The sequence below is a fragment of the Bubalus kerabau genome, chromosome 1 (genome assembly GCF_029407905.1).
Source record: "Bubalus kerabau isolate K-KA32 ecotype Philippines breed swamp buffalo chromosome 1, PCC_UOA_SB_1v2, whole genome shotgun sequence".
In the NCBI taxonomy this organism is placed as follows: Eukaryota; Metazoa; Chordata; class Mammalia; order Artiodactyla; family Bovidae; genus Bubalus; species Bubalus kerabau.
The window spans coordinates 15,679,561-15,704,961 of NC_073624.1; the positions used below are offsets into that span (position 1 = coordinate 15,679,561).

General features: G+C 50.3%; 1 protein-coding gene across 1 annotated transcript in view; it reads right to left on the reverse strand.

Moving 5' to 3' along the window:
- Window positions 1–25,401, reverse strand: part of VWF (von Willebrand factor) — a 122,320-nt gene that overhangs the window by 13,466 nt on the left and 83,453 nt on the right. The window contains exons 35-44 of the mRNA XM_055568893.1: window positions 22,868–23,088; window positions 21,343–21,535; window positions 20,815–21,156; window positions 17,649–17,848; window positions 10,108–10,210; window positions 9,677–9,751; window positions 7,143–7,247; window positions 5,562–5,767; window positions 4,016–4,165; window positions 667–777 (exon numbers count right to left, since the gene is read on the reverse strand). Of these exons, the coding sequence (XP_055424868.1) occupies window positions 667–777; window positions 4,016–4,165; window positions 5,562–5,767; window positions 7,143–7,247; window positions 9,677–9,751; window positions 10,108–10,210; window positions 17,649–17,848; window positions 20,815–21,156; window positions 21,343–21,535; window positions 22,868–23,088 (1,706 nt within the window). The remainder of the gene's footprint in view (window positions 1–666; window positions 778–4,015; window positions 4,166–5,561; window positions 5,768–7,142; window positions 7,248–9,676; window positions 9,752–10,107; window positions 10,211–17,648; window positions 17,849–20,814; window positions 21,157–21,342; window positions 21,536–22,867; window positions 23,089–25,401) is intronic.

Consider the following 25,401-nt stretch of genomic DNA (forward strand, 5'->3'; position numbering starts at 1 on the left):
ACCCCCACTTTATCCATATCAGCCAGAGTGGAAAGGTCTGTTCACATCGCTGCGTCTGAGCTAAGACTCCCAGGGAGGGATCTTCTGTGTTTCAGAAAATGGCTCCAGAGCCAAAGTGAGGGCCTCTGGCCACAAAGGAGAAGCTAGGCTGCTCTGGTTCAGGGAGGGGGATCTGGGGGTGGGAGGCCAGACAGGAGACGATAGGGGAGGGGAGGGGGGCCACTGGCATGGTCAAGGGCCACAGCCAGAGCTGCAGAAGTAGCTTGCAGGGTCTGGGGACAGAAACACTGTTTGCGTCTCTGGATTGTAAATTTCTCCAACGGAAATCAGTGACAAGGTCAGAGGACCCTGCCTGGGCCATCACACAGACCTGCACCAACCATCAGGGTCCTCAGGTTCACAGGTGAACAGGAGAACATAACCCCCACCCCCAGGAGCTCACAGAACTCATAGAGAGGGCACTGGGCTCCTCCCCAGATCTGAGCAGCCTTAACTAGTTCCCCAACTGACATCTGGATAAACCAACAGCTACATTAAACTCGCCATAGGGAGAGCGAATGGTAGGGAGTGAGCATCTGCTTTATCGAAACCAAGGCCAGCCCTGGACCCCGGATGAGGCTGGCCCGGCCCCCAGCCCCCTGCCCACGCACCCTGGCCCAGACCTACACTCTTCCACTGGGACTGGGAGTCCCCCCGCGGGGAGCCGGTCACCACCTCACAGGCCGACGGCAGGCACCTTCCACAGCACTCGCCCTCGCGGAGGACGTAGGTGAAGCCCTGAAAACACACAAGGACGGAGTGTCGGGACAGCTGGCAGCAAAGACGCAAGTGCTCTGGTCCCCCCACAGGTGTTCGGAGCTCCGGGGCTTGCAGAGGACAGCCGGACCGGACGTCCTCATCTCTGCGCTCCTCCGGCCCCACGATCACGCTAAGTGGTCAGGAAGCACCACCCACTGAATCACTACGGCTCTCACACCATCCATCCAGATACAACCCTGCCCTCCGCAAGCGTCCACTTCAGACCAGGAGCCAGTCCTTGTTGTTCAGTTGCTCAGTTGTGTCTGACTATTTGAGAGGCCATGGAGGTAGCCCACCAGGCTCCTCGGTCCATGGAATTCTCCAGGCAAGAATAATGGAGTGGGTAGCCATTTCCTTCTCCAGGGGATCTTCCTGGACCAGAGATCGAACCTGCATCTCCTGCACTGGCAGGGGGATTCTTTACTATGGCGCTACTAGGGAAGCCCCAAGAGGCAGTCCAAGGGGGTTTTAAAGACGTTCAGAGTTCATGCAGCAGCTGCCAGCTGACCCAACATTTATCACGGCCCAAGTCTAGACCAGGGGAGAACATTCAGGATGCCTGGAGTCTGGGCTCTGCACTAACAGAGCAAGTTACCTGCACGAGATGAGCACCTTGACCCCAGGACCTCTCAGTAACCTACAGAGCTGGGCTTCCCCAGGTCACCACTTGACACTGACCTAGTAGTTTATGGGGCACCATGAGATGAGACCAACCGTCCCCAGAAAGCTGGCCAGGGAGACCAGCATCCTGCAAGGTGGAAGTCTGCCAACCCATCTTCCTCTTGGAGGTCCTCCAATCTGGCCAAAGCATGGGGGTCTTGGACTGAAACCCTCCACCGAGAACACGGGAGCAATGTACAAAGAACAGACAAAACGGTAATGTGCGAGGCTGTCCCAGGGAAGGAGGGGCCGGAACCCAGGACTAAGCGGCATCTCAGAGAGAAGGGTGTTCGGGACGGGCGTGGGTACCACCCCGGCTCTGCTCCCCCTGCACACTCACAAGCAGCACCGAGTCACAGGACGTGCTTGACACTCAGCCACACCCCAGTTACAGCCTCTCCAGGGGACCTGGGAGCCTGAGGACCATCTCCATGGGACCTGCCGACACCCAACCCACGTCACAGTGGTGCTTGGCAAGCTGTTCTCAGTCTTAACAGCTGAGATCTCATTAGTTATCCTGCAGCTGGAGGTCAAACCAGTCAGTCCTAAAGGAAATCCACCCTGTTGCCAGCTATACCAGCGTCAGCACAGCCCCAGGCCAGGAGTCAGGACTCGCCCCTGTCTGCTGGCTTTGGATGACCTGCACCACGACATCCCTCTGCTTTCAGCCAACTTCACCCCTCTGCTTTCTAACAAGTGGGAAGAACAGCTCTGCCTCTTCTTCCTTCTGGAGGAGAATCATGAGGATGAATAAGACCTAATGGCTTAGATTTCCCCGGTGGTCCAGTGGCTGGGAATCCACCTGCCAATGCAGGGGACCCGGGTTCGATCCCTGGTCTGCGAAGATTCTACATGCCGAGGGACAACGAAGCCCATGAGCCACAACTACTGAGCCCGCCTACTGCAGCTACTGAAGCCCGTATGCCCTAGCGCGCGTGCTCTACAACGAGAAGCCACCCCAATGAGAAGCCCGCGCACCGCAACTGGAGAGCAGCCCCCACTTGCTGAAACTAGAGAAATCCCACGCACTGCAACAAAGACCCATCACAGTCAAAACAAACAAACAAACCTCCCTACCAAAACACAAAACATACTGGGGACCAATTGTATAAAAATGACCTCTAGCAGCATTCTCTTCACCTGATAGCACTACTCCCGCTGCCTCCTGTGGCCTGTGGGAGGAGATGGAGACGAATGGGCGCTCCCCAGAGGTACCCCTGGATCCCACAGCATCATCCTCTCCCAGGGGCCTGGCAGGCCTGCTCCTCCATGGCACCAGCAAAGCAGGGAAAGCCGTGGGGGAACTGAATGGACGTCTCCACTTCTGGATTCACTCTCAGGCCCTCCCCTCCATCAGCAAACCACACACACACTTCTGAAAAAGCATCAAGAGCCTTCTCTTCACTGCTGTTGGTACAGATCTGTCCTAGCTCCACTTCTTTGATCAACATGCTCTACTGAGACTAAAGCAGTAATAATAATGTAACTGAGCAGGACCATGTGGGGTCTTCTACAGACAGGCCTCCCTCACATCCTCTGCTGTAGCTCCTCTCTGAAGTACCTAGGTAACAATATTTGATGCACATTTTCTGAGTTGTTTTGCAAATGTGACAACTCCCCACCAAACAGAAGAAGTTCACCACTTGTTGACCATGAGCACACAGTCCCAGGTCTCCTGTGGCCTAACGACTGGTCATGTTCACCCTTATGACACCACCTGCTCCTTTGCTCAGCCCATCGGAGAACTGTGCAAGCTGATCACATCCCTTGTGACCCCCTCCCTCACCTGGCTTTTAGAAATACTTGGCCGAAACCCTTAGGAGATCTTGGGGATGTTTAGGGCAAGAGCGGCCTATCTCCTTACACAGCCCTGCAATAAACCTTTCTCTTCCTCAAACTCCGATGTTTCGGTTTGTTTGGCCTCCCTGTGCACTGGGCACGTGAACTTGTGCTAACAATAAACGCTTTAAACCAGCAAGAAGAATTCAACCCACAATTCCCCCGGCAGACTGTGGTTCCCCTTTCTCTAGAGTCTGATCAGTCTTCACTGGGCAAGAATAGAGCATCCCCAAGTAGTTAGTGGGCAGGCCACCACAAAAAGAATTAAACACTGAATTGGGGGGAGGGTTCCAACTCCCAGTTATACCTCAAATTATAAACATAGCTCGACTTCTTTACCTCAAATTATAAACACAGCTCGACTTCTGTACTTCAAATTATAAACCTGATCTGAAAAATCACCAACCTATGTAGAAACACGATGTTACACTGACAGGAAAAAAACCAAGCCCTGTTTTCTAGGCTATTAATTCACCTCTCTGCTTAAACCGACTCCCCAGCCCTCTGGCCTCAAGACCACGTGGCTGAGATGACCGTCAGCTGAGAACTGGTCACGGAAGGATGACAGAGCCATGCTCGCCTCATGCCTCTTTCCGTTACCCGGCCCCACTCCCCTCCTGGCCCCTCCCCTCTAGCCTTGAACCAGAGGGTCCTAAAGGGACTTCCTTGCCCGTTCCTGGGATCCCCGTCCCGACCGCCCCGCGCTGCTCCCGCTTACCGGCCGGCAGCTGTCGGCGCAGGGTTTCTGGGAGCACTGGACCACGCGCAGGCCCATCACAGCATCCTCCAGGTCCGTGCAGGTGCAGGCATCACAGCCCTCCTCCCAGAACCGGCCCACGGGGTAGATGGTGCCTCGGTGCACGCACACCTGTAGACGCAAGGTTTCCTGAGTGAATTCACTCGGTTAATCTAAATGAGAGGTGAGTGGGCATCTGCTGGGACCTTCCCTGGTGGCTGAGACGGTAAAGCGTCTGCCTATAATGCCGGTAGACTCGGGTTCAATCCCTGGGTCGGGAAGATCCCCTGGAGAAGAAAATGGCAACCCACTCCAGTAGTCTTGCCTGGAAAATCCCATGGACGGAGGATCTACGTGTTGGAAGCTACCCTGGGTGCTGAGACTACAGCAGTAAGTGAAACAGCATGGTCTCTGCCCACACTAGAGTCTGGCCCCTTCCCACCCCTGCCCATCTAACTTAGGAAAGCCCACCCCTGGACTGGCCCCCTTCGAGTCTTTCATGGCCCTGGGTGGGGATATAATACACTGGCTGACCTGACTCACTATCACCGCTACCTTCGCTGCATTAAACTCCTTCCTGTGTCCCTCGGAAAGCTGTACCCTACTTCTCAGACTTAGTGATGTCCTTGGACTCGGAACCCACCCATGAATAGCCTTCTGTCCCATGAGGAGTGGCTGAAAGCGAGGGACGGCTGGGCAGGGGCTATGAACGAGTGCTCTCTTGAGGCCCGCAAAGGACAAGGAATGGATGAAACGAAGGCTCGGGCACAGAGTGCGAGCTGTGTTTGAGGCACAGGATCCTGTTTGGAAGAACTGTAGACTATGGAAGGAGCATGGGAGATGAGATCCCAGCGGCTGGCTAGGATTAGAACAGTTAAGCCTGGGGTGCATGTGATACACACGCTCAGACTTTATTTTCTCGGCATGAGATGCTCAAGGAAACTCTTTGATCATGAGGCTTAAAGACACTTTTTAAATAATCCCAAGTGTGTCCTCCAAAGCTCCAAACAGCTGTCTATGTTCACTCACATCGTAACAGTACAAATAGGTTAAAACCATTTTCCTAAACTTGCTCTAAAGAATCTGCCTGCAATGCAGGAGACCTGGGTTTGATCCCTGGGTTGGGAAAGATCCCCTGGAGAAGGGAATGGCTACCCACTCCAGTATCCTTGCCTGGAGAATCCCATGGACAGAGGAGCCTGGCGGGCTACAGTAGCTCATGGGGTCACAAAGAGTCAGACGTGACTGAGCAACCAACACTTTCACTATACCCACTCAGTCTTCCAGCTTCTGTACAGGACCTCTTTAAAGGCAGGACCGTATCTTACACCAGGTCTGTAACCTCAGCACGCAGCCATGCTGAGACACGGTAGTCTGTGAGTACCCCCTGAGCTAACAAGAATCAGGCTAAGAGAGAATGCTGATGCCCCCCCACCAGGCCACACCGCACTCATCCGGGCAGGAGGGCACATCTTCCATGAGAAGCACGTGTCTGGCCATCATCCCAGCCAGAGCCGGGCAGCCTTACCTTGTCGGGGAGGCAGGTGGTGGTGGTGCAGCCGCAGTCGTTGGTGACGGTGGAGGCCAGGTACCCCAGCGGGCAGCTCACCGTGGAGTTGGCGCAGCTGCAAGCGCACTCGTACTCGTCACAGCAGCGGGTCTTCCGAAGGGCGGGCATCCGGTGCGGGGGGCAGGAGGGTGGGGACACCTTCGGGCAGTCCTCCTTCCTGCAGGCTGAGGGGCAGCACAAAGTGGTGCCCTGGTCCTGCCACGCTGAGCCCTGCACTCAGCATTCAGCTAGGATGCAAGGTCCCTGGGAACTCTAGCCCCACTGAAGTCAGAAACACATGTGAGCCCCACTCAGGAGCCCTGGGACAGTCAATCACACCGCAAAGCAGTTAGTTAGTCTGCAGGACAGTAAAGACACTAATCCAAAGGGGAAATGTGATGCTATTTTAAGAGAGGAAGAGAAGGCTGCTGGGTGTCCAGTCCATCACCCTCCCAGGCACCTCTGGAAGGGGTGGGGTTCTTTCATCTGCAGATACTCAGAGAGGACAGATGCAGAATCTCTAAGACCCAGGTACCCCAGGCACACAGGCGCTGGTTAGCATTTTTACAGGCTGGTGGCTTATGAGATCTTATTCCCATCTCAGTACCTGGAATAATAAATACCCTACAGTTTTAGGTCCTTCAACAATGATGAATGAAAATGACAGCAAATCCACAGTGTCATTTCATCAAAGCCAAATCCTACCCCATGTCTTTGCCTGTCCCCAGCTTCTTCCAGATATAAAATGTTCTCTCACCCTCAAGGGTTTCCATCTATGAACTGAAGTGAGATTCCAAATCAACAGGACTGTAAGTAGGTATTGACTTTAGGTGGGTATACTCAGTAGCTTAACACAGAATGTGGTTTCTTAACATGTCCAGGACTTTCTTTAGTCCAATCCTAGGCTTAAATTGGTAGTACTTAGAATTTAAATAGATAAACATACAGGAAGTGAAAAATCTATAAATTTATTTGGGAATAAGCTCCAATACTTTGGCCACTTGATGCAAAGAGCCATTGGAAAAGAGCCTGATACTGGGAAAGATTGAAGGCAGGAGGAGAGGGGGACAACAGAGGACGAGATGGTTTGCTAGGATCACCAACTCAATGGACATGAATTTGAGCAAACTCTGGGAGACAGAGGACAGAGGAGCCTGGCATGCTGCAGTCCATGGGGTCACAAAGAGCCAGACACAACAGCGACTGAACAACAACAAAGATCCAGCGAGGAGGACAAACCAAGGGTACATTCCTTCCCCTCCATGGTCTATGGGAGGGTGGGAGTAAATAAAAATGAGATATGGAGACTTCTTCACCTCAGGTCCAACTGCCTCCTAATAAACCCAAGAGGGGGATGCCTGCAGCTGTGCCCACACCTGCTCCCCCATCACCGCCTGTGGCTGGGAGGAGTCTTAGAGGATTCAGTCCAGGTGTGACCTTGATCCTTCTGTTCCAGACACACCCCAAGCCCAGACTCAGCTCACTAGAATACAGGACACCTTCCAGGCCAGGGGACAGTGATTGCACGGCCCCCTCCTCACCCCCGGAGGGAGGACTCACCACAGGTGAAGCTGGGTCTGCACTCGCCAGGATTGGCCAGCACCGGCTGGAGGCCGTCTTCGCAGTTAGGCACCGGGGGCACGTCACAGCTCACCAGGTCACACACTGAGGGCCAGAGGAGGGATGGGCCCTCAAGGTCCAGCGAGGCCACTCCTGTGCTACTGAGTGGTTCCCTACCTTTCTACACATGAGACCTCCACTGTTTACACACATGATGGCAATGAGATAAAGGTAGAGCTAGAGACGGAGACAGAGGGGGAGCTGGAGATGAAGATAGAGATGAAGATGCAGGTGGAGATGGAGATGCAGGTTCAGATGGAGATTCAGACAGAGATGGAGATGCAGGTAGAGATGGAGATACAGGTAGAGATGGAGATGCAGGTTCAGATGGAAATACAGGTAGAGATGGAGATGCAGGCAGAGATGGAGATGCAGGTAGAGATGGAGATGCAGGTATAGATGGAGATTCAGGCGGAGATGGAGATGCAGGTAGAGATGGAGATGCAGGTGGAGATGGAGATGCAGGTTCAGATGGAGATACAGGTAGAGATGGAGATTCAGGCAGAGATGGAGATGCAGGTAGAGATGGAGGTGCAGGTAGAGATGGAGATTCAGGCAGAGATGGAGATGCAGGTAGAGATGGAGGTGCAGGTAGAGATGGAGTAGCAGGCAGAGATGGAGGTGCAGGCTGAGATGGATGCAGGTGGAGATGGAGATGCAGGTTCAGATGGAGATACAGGTAGAGATGGAGATTCAGGCAGAGATGGAGATGCAGGTAGAGATGGAGATTCAGGCGGAGATGGAGGTGCAGGTAGAGATGGAGGTGCAGGTGGAGATGGAGTAGCAGGCAGAGATGGAGATGCAGGTGGAGATGGAGATGAAGTTAAAGATGGAGATACAGAGACAAGGAGGGGGTAGGGGGAGGTGATGATAAATAAATATATACATAATAGACAGATGATCAATAGATAGATAACAGATAGACAGATGATCAGTAGATAGATAACAGATAGACCCAAGCTATAGGACAAACTCATGTTAATTACTCTCATCATCTGCAGGGACTCCAGATCTAGGCCAAGTCTCTTGAACCCTCTAGACCTCAGGATCACCTTCTGTAAGGTGGGACGTCCACCACACAGGGCCGGTCTAAGGCTGTCTCGAAATAATGGCGGCAAAGAGCCCAGCACATTGAAGAAGCTTTGTACTGTCCATAAATGAAAGCCTTGAACTAAATGACCACCTGTTCCCTCTACTGCTAACAACCCAAGACGACTGGCATGGGGTCCCAACAGTTTAATAAACTGTTCTCCAGTCAGATCTCCTGACGGGGCTTCTGTTTGTCCTTGATAAATTTCATCAGCATAAAGCAAAGTCTCGTGATTTCTTTTCAAGGTCCTCCCGCTGCCTTGATCTACCTGCTCTCCCTCAAAGATTTTATTGCTGAAAATTTCACAAGCCTGTGTTTTATGTCTTTGCCTGTACAGCTAAAAAACACCTCAGACAGGATGAGGACAGCGCACCAGAGATTTCCTGTCATATTAACCAGAATTCCATCCGCTCTGGATTCATTTAATTACACTGTCATTCCACCCATTATTCACAATGTAGTTTGCAATCCTATAACAAAACCCTCTGACACATAACGTGCTGAAATCAAGATGCCCATCCATGTGTGGCCTTCTCTACAGTTACTCTGGCATAACTATGCCAGTTACCCTGGCATACTCACAATTTTTAAAGGTTATACTCCACTTATAGTTATCATAAAATACTGGCTATATTCCCTGTGCTGTATAACACGTCCTTGTAGCTCATCTACTGTGCACACAGTAGTTTGTGTCTCTTAATCGCCCCATTTTACCCCTCCCTCTCCCCTCTCCCCACTGGCAACCACTAGCTTGCTCGCTATATCTGTGAGTCTGTGTCTTTTTTGCTATATTCACTAGCTGGTTGCAGTTTTTAGATTCCACATATATGTGGTATCACACAGTATTTGTCTTTCTCTGTCTGACCCACTTCACTTAGCATCATGCCCTCTAGGTAAATTTTCTTCTTTTTATGGCTGAGTAGTATTCCATTGCATGTATGTACCACATCTTTATGCATTCATCTGTTTGTTTTGGGGTTTTTTTTCCTGTTTTTTTGGCCACATGGCACATGGATTTTAGTTCCCCAACCAAGGACTGAACCCGTGGCCTCTGCAGTGGAAGGATGGAGTCTTAACCACTGGACCGCCAAGGAGGTCCCTATCCACTCATCTATTGATGGGCACTTAGGTGGCTTCCATATCTTGGCTGCTGCAAAAAAGGCCTCTGCGAACACTGAACCCTATTCTTTCTTAATGCTCTCAAACCTTACATTTGGTAAGTCACTGCAGAATCTTTCTAGGAATCAAATCCTCTTTTCCAGAGGCTACTCTTTCCAGGTTTTAGAAAATCCACCCCCGGCCCCTCCCACCGTCCCCTTCAGCACCACCACCTCGCCCTCCGGGGCTGGGCTGGGGTCGGACCTGGAGAAAGGGTGACACGTACCACACTCGTACTCGGGACAGCACTGCTGCGTGCTCTGCCGGAGCCGGGCCACCTCACATGGGCCGCACGTGGGCACTGGGGAACAAGAGGCCACAGAGGTCAGAGGAAGAGATAATGGTACCCCCCACCACCCCTCGCCCCCTGCAGACGCTGCGCCATGGCAACCAGCCGGCCGATCGACAAATGAGTCTCCCCGGCACGTCCTGTCACCCTGCTCAGATGCGCCCTCAGGACACCAGGGCTGAGAGTCAAGGTGGGGAAAGCAGGAGAGGCCTCCCCGGCCCGCCAACCCGAGAGTTCTACCCACGTGCAGAGAGGGGACTCCAGCCCCAAGAGGCAAGGGGGGGGGCTGGCACAGGTAATCCATGTATGGATCTGGCCCCCCGGCTCTGGAGACGGTGGCGGGGGGGCGGGTGTGGAGGGAGCCTCACCTGCGGCCGAGGGGCAGGGCTGTGTCTTGCAGTTGACCTTCCGCCCGCTGAGGCACGTGCAGATCTGGCAGGGCTGATGGTCCGGGACCCACGTTTCCAGGAGCTGAGGGACAACGAGGTTCAGAGAGAGTCCAGGAGTTCGTGGAAGTCGGGCGTCCCCATCCCTGGCTCTCTCTCCCCAGGTGGGGCCCCAGGGTCAGAGCCACGCTGATGAGCCGGAGGGACAGACAGATGCCAGGGGATCCTGAGAAGGAGGAGCCCACGGGGCTGCCCACGTCACTTTGCACACTCGGGGGAGGGGCAAACCACAGGTGTCCGAAAACATGGAGCTTTCCTGCAGCCCTACTGATGGCGGTGCTAAAATGAAGCAAGGCAAGGAAACAGGGACTCTGGTGTCACCCCCTGGCCGCGCCCCAAGCCAGAGAAGAAGCTAGACTGCAGCCTAAGAAGGGTTTCCTTTGTTTCTGGACCAGACTTCAGACTATGCGGCAGGAAGAATGGAAACGGGGACAGCAAAACTCAGAACTGCCACGTGGTTGGGTCTGGGAGTGACTTTGGAGACCAGGCTGCAGTTTCTAGATGAAGGGTCACCTGGGGGCTAACGCAGTGACCTTAGGGCTAGAGGTACCCCCGCTGCACAAGGGCTTTGAATCAGGGGATCCCCCACTTCTACGTAGGCTTCACCCCTGGGTGCTGATGCCTGGCTTCCTCCCCTGCAAGGTGAGGATGCCCCCCAAGCCTGCCTCCCAGGACTATGCTAGGAGTTGAGGGCTGTGAACAGCACAGACCGCAGAGCCAAGAATGGCTCCCTTCAGACTCAGCCATGCAGGAAAATTCCAGTGAAATCGCTCCCAAATAAAATGCATTCTTATCCAGCAGCTAAAAGGCCACTAAGAAGTTCCCAGGTCGGGAAAGTCTTACTTATCCCATCTGCTTCCACGGTCCACAATCAGTATCAGCCACTGAGAGGAAGGACATGGGAGAGCTCCAGGTAACCCCTCCCCCAGCTGCCTTCCTCCTGTGGGATTAAACCTCGGAGGCCTCCCTGGGCACCGTCTGCTCACTGCACACATGTAAGAGCGCACATCTGAGGGGCCAGTGCCACGTGGCACAGTTTAGGGCTTTATGTAAACTACTCATTTAATCCTCATTTAATCCTCACCGAAGCCCCACAGCCAGGACATCCTTATTGTCATCCCCACTCGTCCAAGGAGACAGCAGAGGCACCTGCCCAGGTCACATGGTCACAGCATGGAGTTAGGATCTGGACCCAGAATCTACTTGGCAACACGGTGCTTAGCTGCCTCCCAGTAATGAGCATGCATGCTCAGTCGCTCAGTTGTGTCCAATTCTTTGAGACCCTTTGGACTATAGCATGCCAGGCTACTCTCTCTATGGGATTTTTCAGACAAGAATACTGGAGTGGGTTGCCATTTCCTTTTCCAGGGGATCTTCCCGACCCAGGGATTGAACCTGCATCTCTTACATCTCCCGCACTGCAGGTGAATTCTTTACTGCTGAGACATTGGGGAAGCCCCCTTCCTAGGAACAAGTAGCATGAAGTATGTTCAGGATAATTCCCCAAAGGTTCCACACTGACTCACTGAATGTGCCTTCTAATAACCTTATCCAGTGAGGATGACCATCGTCTGCACAGACCAGTGGTGAGGATCACCATCGTCTACGATGACCAGTGGCGACACCAAGGCACAGAGCAGGAGCTTGACCAGGTGGACTCAGCATCCTAGCCCTGGACATCTGCTCTCTCTCCAGACCACAACTGCCAAGCTCAGCCAGCCCGCTGCAGGGCTGGGGGAGTGATGAGCGCTAGACACTCTGTCCCAGCCCTCGAATGGCTGATGGTCAAGCCGAGGAAATAGGACTCGCCCATGAAAAGCTGAATGAGATCTCTCAATTGTGATGCATTCACATCACAGAATCCTACTCAGCCGTAAAAGCAAACAATGAAACACACAGCACGGATGGATCTCAAGAATATTATGCTGAGTGAAAGAAGCCAGGCAAAAGGGGAGTAAATATTGCATGAATCCGTTTATATAAAATTCCAGAAAATATAAACGAATCTACAATGACAGAAAGGAGACCAGTCCAGTGGTTGCCTGGGGATGAGAGGTGGGGGGTACGGGTGTATTAAAAAGGAGGCTCAGGAAACTTTTGGAGGTGATGGGAATTTCATTATTTTGATTATGATGACAGCTTTACAGGTGCAGGCACTTGTCAAAACTCATCACACTGTGCATTTACCTTTGGTGCTGTTTACTGTCTGGGAACTCTCAATAGAGCTGATTTTTAAAATAAAAAATCCAAGAGCCCCGGGAGTGCAGAAAAAAGAGTTCACTAGGATTAGGGGCTGCAGAGAGGTCTCACCTCCTGGGAGTCTGTCCACCGTGGGAGACTGTGCTGAACTTGGAGGACAAGGAGCAGCCCTGAGGCTTTGTGAGCAGGTCCCGCCTCAAAGTTCAACAGGGACCAGCCTGGTGCCAGCAAGGCAGGTGCAGAAGGCAGGATGAGGACCAGGAGGCAGAACAGAGAGTGCAGCAGCCACAGTTCCAGCTCCTCCCAGGGGCTGTGAAGACCCAGGAGGGGCAGAGGGCGCTGACCTCAGAGGCCCAGGACACAGGACACGGGAGGCTAGGCAGAGTGGAGGAGAGAGGGGGTGACTCACGTCTCCCAGGGCATCTCTCTGTCCAGGCGCTTCCTGCTCTTTTACACTGATAATGATGCCAAGAAAACCGTAAATTGAGGAATATTTAGACATTTACGTAACAAAAGTGATGAGATAAGAAAGGAGATTATATAGAGAGATGATCTTATTTGCAAAACAGAGATGCAGACACAGACGCAGAGAAGAAATGTATGGACACCAAAGGGGGAAAGGGGGTGGGATGAATTGGGAGACTGGGATTGACCTATATACACTACTATGTATAAAATAGATATCCAGTGAGAACCTACTATATAGCACAGGGAACTCTACTCAGTGCTCTGTGGTGACCTAAATGGGAAGGAAATCCAAAAAAGAGGGGATTTTATATGTATATGTATAGCTGATTCGCTTTGCTGTATAGCAGAAACTGTGCTGTGCTGTGCTTAGTTGCTCAGTCGTGTCCGACTCTTTGCGACTCCATGGACTATAGTCTGCCAGGCTCCTCTGTCCATGGGGATTCTCCAGGCAAGAATACTGGAGAGGGCTGCCATGCCCTCCTCCAAGAGATCTTCCCATCCCAGGGATTCAACCCAGGTCTCCCACCATCCAGGTGGATTCTCTACCGTTTGAGCCACCAGGGAAGCCCACAAAAGAAGCAACTATACTCCAATAAAAATTAATTAAAAATAAAAGAAGGGAGATATATATTTACTTATTAGTTTTTTCTCTCTTTTTAAAAATGAACTCCAGACATCTTAAACTTAAGAATGAGTAACACAATTTTCAACTCTCCTGGGAAACATCACAATAGATGACCAAAATCAGGTGTTAACCTCCTTTTCCAGGGATTTCCATTGTCCCAAGAAGCTCTTCAGGCCAGAGAATCTATGGTTCCTGAAAAAGCCCTTTTAGGCCTCCAAGGCCGAGCTTTGAAAAGGCCCTGAGGCCACACACCTGGAGGGTTATGCAGCCAACTGACCAGCAGAGGGCACTCCTGCATCAGGACAAGCCGACTCCTGATGACTCCTAACACGGCAGCCCTGTCTCAGTCCCCAGGTTCCAGAGCTGGTACAGTACTGTTACCTGGACAGAACAGGTAAGCCAGATGGCTGGCATTAAAGATTAAATAAAGATTACAGAAGAATAGCCTGCAGAGAGTACAGCAAGGGGAAACGGAAGTCTTCAGAACCCAGGGACTCAGCAAGTCACAAGCACCTTCCAACCCAGCCAGGATTTGAGGAAAGATGCAAATGAACTGACACCAGAGATCAGGGAGGGAACCGGGCTCAGGGTGGACCGACAAGGTGATGGAGGCAGTCCTAGAGGGGATAGAGCAGTGCTTGCCCAGCACAGTGGGGTGGGGGGAACCCCAAAACTGATGGGAGGACAACCCACCCACGGGGGCTCTGGATTCCTCCAGTGTGTGTGTGTGTGTGTGTGTGTGTGTGTGTGTGTCTGTGCTTAGTCATGTCCGAGTCTTTGCGACCCCATGGACTATAGCTCTCCAGGCTCCTCTGTCCACGGGATTCCTCCGGAGCCCGCTATAAAGGCAGAGTGCATTTGTAACATAAACAGGAGCTATGGAAACTGGTAAATATTTTGCCCTTCCGACATTAGCACGAGGGATTTCTACCCTGAATTATTTCCCCAAAGAAAAGTTTTCTAGGCTTTAGTTTTCAGTTTAAAGAGAATTCATTTAATGGGAATGTTCTTCATATTAGATTTTTATTCTTTCTCTGCTATGAGAGTAATGACATTGCAGGTGGCTGGATAATTTTTTTTATCCATTTAAACTATATTTTCCGAAATAACTAACACTGGCTGTGTTCCCTTCATAGTGTTTTATTAACTGATTTTATGTTGCTTGGTTTTAAAATATATTTTTAAGACCGTTTCTACATCAAAGTACCACACTGTTTGAACGCCCGCTTCATATGACTTGGATACATATTCCAATGTGTTGGACTGAAAGGTCAGGAGCAGTGAAAAGGGGAAATGGGGTCAGAGAGAAGGAGTAGGGAAGGAGCTGAGGACCCTAAGATAAAATTCACAAGCCTCCTGCTTTCAGGATCCTACAGACATCTGACTCATGGAACCAGAAAAACAAACTTGACATTCCTTCCAATCCCAGGATGCCAAGGAAGGGAGTAGAGACCATTTCTGCCTCCCTCTGAGAATACCTGCCACCAACAGCAAAGTGAAGTTGCTCAGTCGTATCCAACTCTTTGCAACCCCATAGACTGTAGCCTACCAGGCTCTTCCATCCATAGGACTTTCCAAGCAAGAGTACTGGAGTGGGTTGCCATTTCCTTCTCCAGGAGATCTTCCTGACCCAGGGATTGAACCCAGGTCTCCCACATTGCAGGTAGGCGCTTTACCGTCTGAGCCACCAGGGCACTGGTACATGTCATCTGTGCCCAGTAGGAGCCTAGGACCGTGCAAGTCAGGGAGAGCAATGTAAGGTTTTGTCAACTCTTTGGGGGAATATCTGGGAAGATACCCTGGAGAAGAGAATGACAACCCACTCCACCATTGCCTGGAGAATTCCATGGACAGAGGAGCCTGGTGGCTACCATCCATGGGATTACAAAGAGTCAGACACGACTGAGCAATGAACACTTTCACTTATGGTACAGACGGTCACTTAATTTAGCAAGTTGGAATATGGCAGTAGAGAGTTGCTGGGCTTCCCTCTTGGTTTATCGACTACACTGTAAAACCAAAACAGGTTCAACTAGGATAAAACCCAACAACAAAACGGAGCCACTGGAACCATCCAAGTACTAGCCTAATGGACACAGGCTTACGTGGACACCCGGTGAGCTCAGAGTTTAGCTCACAGTTCCAGTGAGATCTGTGGCAAACGTAGGACACTAAGGGTTGACCTGGTGTAGCGAATAGGGTCTTTTTAAACCACCGCTTGCCATCTGAGCCACAGTTCCGTCATCCATTCAATGAGATGTGTAATCATTACCCTATGGAGTTTGCGGGGAGAACCAAGTGAAACGGTCCATTTCCTGGCTTACAATGTCAGGGACAGAAGCATGTAATCATGGATATACCATTCTCGTCATTCTCCAGTTGGTTAGCTAGCTTCACATACATTCTTCTAGTTGTGACTAGTTAAGTCATCAACCAGGTTCCCTTAGTCATGAAGGTCTTCCCCGGTGATGATGGAGATGTTAGGCCTTGAGTGTGGCCAAAGGTGATACAGCACATCCTCCTTCTCTAGAAGCCAAACAAGCTCCCCTCTAGCATGCTCTGTGGTATCGCTGCCAGAATGAAGGGCAGAACCATACCCATGCCCACCAATACACACTGCCCCAGGGACTACAATATACACGTGGGCAACTCTGGAGAGAAGTGACTGCCATCCGAGGCCAAAGTGTTGGTAAGTAAATCGCCTTTCAAAATAATGACTCCTAAAAGGCTAAAGGAATTGATGACTCAATGACTTCCAAGCAACTCAGCTTAAAGGAGACCTAGCCAAAGGGTAACTTCATATATCAGAAAGAGCAAGCTCTAGGGAGTCAGGCGGAGCTTCAGATATTGACTCCAGCTCCCAACCCATCACCTACAAACTGCATCCGTGGGCAGGGGACCAAGTTCACTAAACTTTCATTTTCTCAAAGAGGTTTCATGAGTATTTATAAGATGATGTAAGATAGCGAAGTGTGTTCTGTGGGACCCTAGTCCAAGGGGATGCTGTACACACACACACATGCACACACTCTAGTCCAAGGAGATACTATACACACACACACATACCCTAGTCCAAGGGGATGCTACATACACACACACACACACTCCACCACACACATTGGATTAGCCAGAAGGTTCATTAGGGTTTTTTCACAACACATTATGGAAGAACAGGAACGAACTTTTTGGCTAACCCAGTACAATTCCATGGTCTAATAAGTCTGAGAAGCAAAACCTGGCAATGGACATCAGCACATCAAAAGCTCTAAAGAATCCAGCAATAAAGAAACTGTCTAACTTGCTTAGTTAGTATATTTTCATCCCCTCTTACTGACAGTAACTGTCAAAACCCTGACTGCAAAACACATCTTGGAATGTTCAAACATAAATACAGAGTGCTTAGTACAATGCAAGGCACATAATATATCTTAAAAATGGTGAAAAGTGAAAAAGTTAAGTCACTCAGTCGTGTCCAACTCTTTGTGACCCCATGGACTGTAGCCCACCAGGCTCCTCTGACCATGGAATTCTCCAGGCAAGAATACTGGAGTGGATAGCCATTCCCTTCTCCAGGGGATCTTACCAACCCAGGGATTGAACCTGGGTGTCCTGCATTGGAGGCAGATTCTTTACTGTCTGAGCCATCAGGGAACCCCCTAATAATGGTAGACATCACTATATAAAGTATTCTTTTCCCATCCCATTCTTTTCCCAGCATTCTACTTATGTGAATATAATCATAAAAAATACTGCTAATAGGAACTTCCCTGGTGGTCCAATGGTAAAGACTTTGCCTTCCAATGCAAGGAGTGCAGGTTTGACTCCTGGTCAAGAAACTAAGACCCCCACATGTCTTGTGGCCAAAAAACAGAAACAGTAATGCAACAAATTGAATAAAGACATCAAAAAATGTTTTTTAAAAAATAGTACTAGTAGTAATAATGGGTTGTTACACTCTGGTGTTTAATCACACAGCTAACCCACAAGAGACTGGAATTTGAACCAAGGTGCATCCGACTCCGAGTCTTTATGCCATGCTGCTTCCCCATCCCTCAGCGATGCCTGGAATAGCCGAGCCCTGCTGCCAAGGTTGGAAGGGGCCAATCACGGGTCAATGCTTCCACCACTGAGACAGTGAGAAGCAGCCCCCTTGGGGAGGGGTGGCTCCTACCTGGTGCCGGATGCCATCGTCACCGACGCACTGGGTACAGGCCTCCTCAGGGACACAGCTGCCTTCCAGCATCACTTGGTGCGGAGGGCAGAAGCAGCCTTCCAAGGGATGGTCCCCACAGGAGCTCGAGTTGCCCTCACACTGCCGGGGGCAGCCACTCTCACAGTGGTTGTAGACCAGGGAGGGCGGGCAGGACACAGCTGCAGAGAGAGAAGGAGATGATTCTCAGGGGCCACAGCAACCAGAGGGAAGCACGTACCGCTGATTCAAGGCGGCTGGATCATCCGACAAGTTTGCTGGGATGGAAACTAGCCAGTTTCCACCAATTTTCACTCTTACCATCTTCCATAGAAATAAGACTTTGAAGCTGGGCACATGACCACCCAGAATAAAGACTACATTTCCCAGCATCCCTTGCAACTAAGTGTAGTCACATGACTACATTCTGACCAATGAACTATTAGAGCAAGTGTAGACTCTTATGCAGCTTCTAGGAATCTTTTTTTGAAAGACAGCTGTGCCTCTGGCCCTTCTCCTTCCTTCCCTTCATCCTGCTGCTTGGAACCTGGGTGTGATGGCCAGAGCTCCATCTTAAAGCACGAGAAAAGAAGCGAACCCATGCAAGGACGGAGCAGAGAACTAGAACCCACTTTGAGATCTGGAAAGAGCTGAAGCCACCAGCCTCTGATCTGCTGTATGACAGAGAATTTTACTTCTTCCTCGCTTGCAGCCAAATTTAACCCCACCTGATGATGTGAACCTGTGATCCTTAGGAAATTCTGTGGTTATTTTTTTAATATGGGTATATTTAACGCTTTAAAAATTCTCTTCAACTTAAAAAAAAAAAAAGGAACCTACAGCTACAGAGGGATGTTCTGGGAGAGAAGCTACAAAGTGACCCACTTCTCCCACTCTGGTCCTGCCCAACCCCTTCCTCACATTTTCACGGTGCCAAGGCATGTGGTAGAGAAGATTTCAAGGATTTAGACCACCAAAGACTTTCCTCATGCATGCGTGCTAAGTTGTTTCAGTCGTGTCTGATTCTTTGCAACCCCGTGGACTGTAGCCTGCCAGGCTCCTCTGTCCATGGGATTCTCCAGGTAAGAATACTGGAGTGGGTTGCCATGCTCTCTTCCAGGGGATCTTCCCCACCCAGGGATCCAACCCGCATCTCTTGCATCTCCTGCATTGGCAGGCAGGCTCTTTACCACTAGCGCCACCTGGGAAGCCCAAATGCACAACAAATTGCCAGGAGGTACAACAATTAATAAATAGAGAAGGTGCAATCAGTAACTCAGAATCTAACATTTTTCCCTTGATTGGCAGGCAGGTTGAAAGGAGGCAGTATCAGCCAGAGGGACTCATAAAACCAGAGCCCCAACACACCTAGGGGTTTGATAGGGACAGTGTAAAGGAACAAAGTAGGTGATGAAACAGTTAATCCCACTAGAGGACTGTAAGTGGGGATATCAGAGACCCCTGTAAGTTAATGATGACTCAGAAAGCAGGTTTGCTTAACCACAAAACCAAGCAGGCTTGCTTAGCAACAAAACCATGAGACAGAAACATGAGACATGTCCCCAAATAATAAAACAGTGGTGACATGAGCCCCACATCCTGCCCAGTGAGCTCAGTAAGTTTATGATCCCTAGGACATGCTCTCTGCACATATGAAAAACAATCTGTGGACCAGCTTGACCAGGTAAGAACAAGAAAACCCTGCTTAACCTGGAGGAGGAGCTGATGATAGAAGCATGAGGTCTACTCAAGAAGACAGGGAAGGTCTCCCCCTCACCCCGCCTCCCCTCTTCTCCTTTGATTATAAAACTGGAGCCCAGTAAGTTCTTGGGGGTGGGGCACCCCCTTGCCCACTTGCTTCTAAAACCTCATATGTGTCCTGTTCTAATAAGTCACTTCTTATCTATCACTGTGCCTCTCGGTGAATTCCTTCTGTGCTGAGACACAGAGGACTTGGTGTAGGAGCTCTTCGGTGCCAGCCCCCCACACACACACAAATGACACCAAACCATGTCAAGTTATCTAGTCATCTAGTCCAACTATCATTTCAAGATGCAGAAGCTGAGGTCCAGAAAGACTAAGGAAATAGCTGATCACCCAGATGAGCTGGGGCTAGGATGCCCAAGTCCTCCAGCCCCAGTTAAAGCTGAGACAGCATTAAACTCGGAGACTCCGAGATGCTTGCACACATTCATTTCCCTCAAAAAAATAAATAAATAAACATGTGCCAAGTCCAGGTAAGGAAGCTGACCATGGGAAGGTGTCTACACTAGCAAGCCCATGGTATCTCTAATGAAGAAGCTTCTTGGTATTCGAATGGTACAATTCCACTCACACTTCTAAATCCTGCCCAGGCATGGCTTGCTCTGGGAACCTTTGCTAAAGCCTGGTGCAAGTCCAAGTTCAAGGTGACTGCTTATTCTGTATTTTGCTGGGGTCTAGATGTGTCTTATTATTGTTCAGTCGCTAAGTTGTGTCCGACTCTTTCTGATCCCATGGACTGCAGCATGCCAGGCTTCCCTGTCCTTCACTCTCTCCCGGAGTTTGCTGAAACTCATGTCCATTGAGTTGGTGATGCCATCCAATGTGTCTAATACATTAAAGTCACATGTGCAGGAACTGCAGAAATACTGATAGAAAGGACCATGCTTTCATTTGCCTAGAAACTCATTACATAGAAATCCTATGTTCAAATTACCTGTACATCTACCATCTTACTTGACCCTGAATGGAATCCTAGGGAACAGGAAAGGTGGAGATTTTGATCTCCATGGCCCAGATTTTAAAAATATGAGGTTTCAGAGAGGTTGAGCAGGCTTCCCATTTGTCATTCTTCATAGCATTTGGGGGAGCCTGTGGAGACTCACCCGGAGAAGGCAATGGCACCCCACTCCAGTACTCTTGCCTGGAAAATCCCATGGACAGAGGAGCCTGGTGGGCTGCAGTCCATGGGGTCACTAAGAGTAGGGCATGACTGAGCGACTTCACTTTCACTTTTCACTTTCATGCATTGGAGAAGCAAATGGCAACCCACTCCAGTGTTCTTGCCTGGAGAATCCCAGGGACAGAGGAGCCTGGTAGGAGGCCGTCTATGGGGTTACATAGAGTTGGACCTGACTGAAGCAACTTAGCAGCAGTGGAGACTCACCACAGAAATCGGGGCTCCTCCAGTCAACACACACCCCCTTAGTCCGGCAGAGGTGGGCGTAAGAGGCAATGGCTTCGCATACTTGCTTCTGCTGACAACTGTCCTGCTGGCACATGGCGTGAAATGTGGCCGGAGCAAGGACCTTGTGGCACTCGGCAAATAGCTCAGAGAGGAGGGTCTGGCAGTGGGAGCCCTGGGAGATGGGGCACAGCTCCTCAGGGCCCAGCGGGCACGTCTGCCCCGGCTGCTGCACCGTCCACTCCCGGACCAGTGTCTTCCAGTCCGCAGTGACCGTGCCATCCCTCAGCATGAAGTCATTGGCCCCGTTCTCATCACAGAACCCTAGAAAAACCAGGAGAGACATGGCTGAGAGCCCAAAGCCAGCTCCCGATGCTGGAGGCTTGGCCATTCTCCACCCCTGCCAGCATCTGAGCCCACTACCAGACCCAGAAATGGCAGTAGCCAGGGCCCCTGAGATTAGAGCAAGGAGGGCGTACATCTCAGGGAAGAAGCAGACAACAGTCTTACCACAGAGACCGTACGTCTTGGAGGCAGAGATCTTGGGGCTCAGCTGCAGCTGGAACTCGTTGTTTTGTGGGGTGAAGGAGAGGATGTGGCCCAGAAGGTTGAATCTGACCTCGAACATGATGGTACCATAGACTCTGACCTCCATGTCCCCACCCAGATAAGGGACAGAGACCAGTCTCCCATTCACCATCACCTGCCCAAAGGAGAAAAGCCCCATCAGTAGTCATGGCAACGAGGAATCCTAGGATTTCACTCGTAGTCTTTTTCCACAGTTCATGAGAGTCCCTACACATTCATCCCACTCAACTCCACTGTTATTCACAAACCTGGGCACTGGCCGGCAGCTCTTCTAAGATAAAGGGGCTCTACAGAGCTTGGCAGGAGAGTGCACTCTTACAAAGGTGAACAGCCAGCCGGGCATCTGGAGCCCAAAAGCTCAGGGGTTAAAGGAAACCTTGAGTCCATCTGTACTCAACAGGGAAGACTGACTCCTCAAGACAGGCTGGGGAAGTTGCCATTTGCCAACTCATTGGTGCCCTATCTCCAGGAGCATCTAATAGGAACACTTTAATCTTTATTTTATTTTGGTCACCAGATCTACAGAGGCTCCACAATATATCACATCAAACCTGTTAAAATATACTCACCTCCCATGATGACTATATTTTTGCTGTAAAAAATTTGGAAGGCTTTTTATCCTTTTGAATTTTAAACATTTGGCTATGAGCTACTCATTCAATATATGATGAGCTGTGATTATTTTTTTCAGCAATCACTGTGCATGTTCAAGAAGTCTTGCAAGAGAAGGTCTACCCCTTAAGTTGCTTTCATGTAATGAAATATTTATGATTTCCAAAAGAACATGTAAAGAAGTTGCATGATACAACCTCTTGTAAACATGTAATCAAACATTTATTTTGATTAGTTTTGCAGTTTTCTTTTTGAGTTTTGGGGCCACACATTTTGCTTGGGCCCTAAATATTTTCAAAGGCTTTCATCTAGGCCCTAAATATTTTCCTTCAGAAGGTTGGCAGGCCCTACCCTAGGTACAGGGCACAAAATGCCTGCTGGACAAACAGCCTGGTGTCAACCCCAATCTTCTACTAGTGCAAAAAACTGGCACCCCATTGGCAATGTAATGCTACTGACATCAGAGCCTCTCTGGGACTTCCCTGGGGGTCCAGTGGCTAAGACTCCATGCTCCCAATGCAGGGGCCTAGGTTCGATCCCTGGTCAGGGAACTAAAATCCCACATGCCACAACTAAGAGTTTGGCAAAGTCAGATAAAGAAATATTTCTTAAAAGAAAGAAAGAAAATAGACCCTTTATTCTGAATCTGGGCCCAGAACAACAAGAAATCACACCAAAAGGGAGATGCCATAAGCCCCTTCTACAGAGATGGCACCCTTCTAATCAGGCAGAAGGTCAAGTCTCTGCACAGGAGCACCAGCTAAAACCAGCTGCTACCGGGTCCATGTGGCATCCCCAAGGGCCCTGCCACAGGACCACGGAAAGCACCTCTTACCTCCATGTTGCTGTGGAGCTCAACTGAGAGGCCATGCTGCTTCACCTCCACAGATTTCATGCAGGCCTGCCTCGCCCCAGCGCTGCAGAATCCGTTATGGAGAATCACCTCCAAGTCCTGCTCCTTGTTGTGAAACAGAACATATGAGCAGTTGCCGGTCAGCTTGAAATTCTGTCCATCAAAGGTAACGATGTGCCGAGTGGAGCTGCCTGTGCACACACCTGGGCGAGAAAGCAAAGGACGGGTATGACCTGAGCGGACTCCCACCCGTGCAAAGAAGCAGCCGCATGCAGATATCCAGAGCTGGGAGTTGGGTGGGCTTTTTGAAGCCACAGAGGCAAATTTCTTCCTTTTTACAGACTAGGAAACTGATTCTGAAAGGTAGAGCACCTTAGGCAACCCTTGGCCATTAAATATGTTCCTAGGAAAGATTTAGAAGGATGAGGATTCCATTAAAATGTGGCAAATTATAGAGTCATACTTCCAAAAAATGTAAACGTGCAAAGTTAATGCTCTCCCCCACAAGGATGTCTTGGCCCAGGAAACAAACTGAGGTTCCAGGGGTGTTAGGACACGTTGAAACCACAACAAGCTAAGTAAACCATGAGCTCATGACCTCACTGGAAAGGAAGTTCCCCTAAAGGCACATGTGTCTTTTCAGCTACCAAGTGACTAATGGTACACATGGCCACATTGACATGATCCCTTAAGAGACCCTGAAAGAGAAATATTCCTGAAGCCAAAACAAACGGTGGGGTCTCGACACGATCTCGTCTGCCACTTGTCCGTCCACACCATCAGCAAACTCTCAGGGTTTCTATTAAAACACCACTTGGGAAGACTGATCATCTTGCAACTATGTCAGATGATTCCATAAAAATCCCCCCAATGGACCACAGTCCATGAATAAAGGAAATCAGTCCTGAATATTCATTGGAAGGACCCATGCTGAAGCTGAAGCTCCAATACTTTGGCCACCTGATTCGAAGAACTGACTCACTGGAAAAAACCCTGATCCTGGGAAAGATTGAAGGCAGGAGGAGAAGGGGGCGACAGAGGACGAGCTGGTTAGATGGCCTCACCAACTCGATGGATGTGAGTTTGAGCAAGTTCTGGGAGTTGGTGATGGACAGGGAAGCCTGGCATGCTGCAGTCCATGGGTTGCAAAGAGTCAGACATGACTGAGTGACTTAACTGAACTGATGGACCAGAGTCATACATGATCTGAAAACTAATCTCGGACCTCAGTGAAGTTGGAAATTAGCCTTCCATGGTCAACAAACCATGACCACATCTATGGTTGTGAAGAAATGGAAACCAAGAACTGAGAGGCAGATCCAGGGGGTCAGCAAGGACTCACTAACACCACCCTTGCTCTCTGCCAGGCCCAGGAGACCTCCACAGCAAGAGTGACCCATATACCAAGGCAGCACAGACCCTGGCAAATGATACACCATTGTTCAGGGCTGATTGGCTCCCAGATGCTCTTCTACTCAAAGTTCCCCACATCCTGGGCAGCCGGTCACATCCAAGCAACAGTCCTGAATGCTACCACCCCACTGACATCCACGCTGTAAGTGTTCCCAGACACCCCAGCGGGGGTACCGTAAAGTCTTTTTTTAAAAGAAAATATCTATCTGGTCTTAGTTGCCACATGCAGAATCTTTCAGTTGCAGCATGTGGGATCTAGTTCTCCAATCAGGAATCAAACCCAGGGCCCTGCATTGGGAATGTGGAGCCTAAGCCACTGGACCACCAGGGAAGTCCCTGTGGCCAACTCTTAAGCAGTCCAGCCCCAGCTGCCACAAGAACGTAGTAAGTCCCAAGATAAAGAAATGGCATTAAGCTGGCAGGTTAGTGGGAGTGGCTTTGCCCACCTGGGATGAGCTGTTTCAGTGAAATGGTGTTAAGCTGGCAGTTAGTGGGAGTAGCTCTGCCACCTAAATGACTTAACTTCTGTGATCCTCTCCTATCTGCTCTGCTCTCTTTGAACCAACAGGGAGACTTCTGGGCATATCTTTCTATAGACTTCTGACACTGAGAACCACGTGAATGCCTCACACACAGAAGGCAAACAGATGGAATCAGCTAGGATGGTGGAGAGGAAAATTCAAGACGGAACACAAACAGGTACAAAATCAAATGAATGGTAATGAATAATGTGAGTACACAGCAGGGAAGGGGGAAACTAACCTAAATAACTTTGGTGAAAAATGTACTCTGTACCCAAAGTGAAAGTCGCTCAGTCATGTCTGACTCTTTGCGACCTCATGGACTATGGAATTCTCCAGGCCTGAATACTGGATTGGGTATCCTTTCCCTTCTCCAGGGGATCTTCCCAACCCAGGGATCGAACCCAGGTCTCCTACATTGCAGGCGGATTCTTTGCCAGCTGAGCCACCAAGGAAGCCCAAGCATACTGGAGGGTGTAGCCTATCCCTTCTCCAGGGGATCTTTCCAACCCAGGAATCGAACTGGGGTCTCCTGCATTGCAGGCAGATTCTTTACCAGCTGAGCTACCCGGGAAGCCCTGC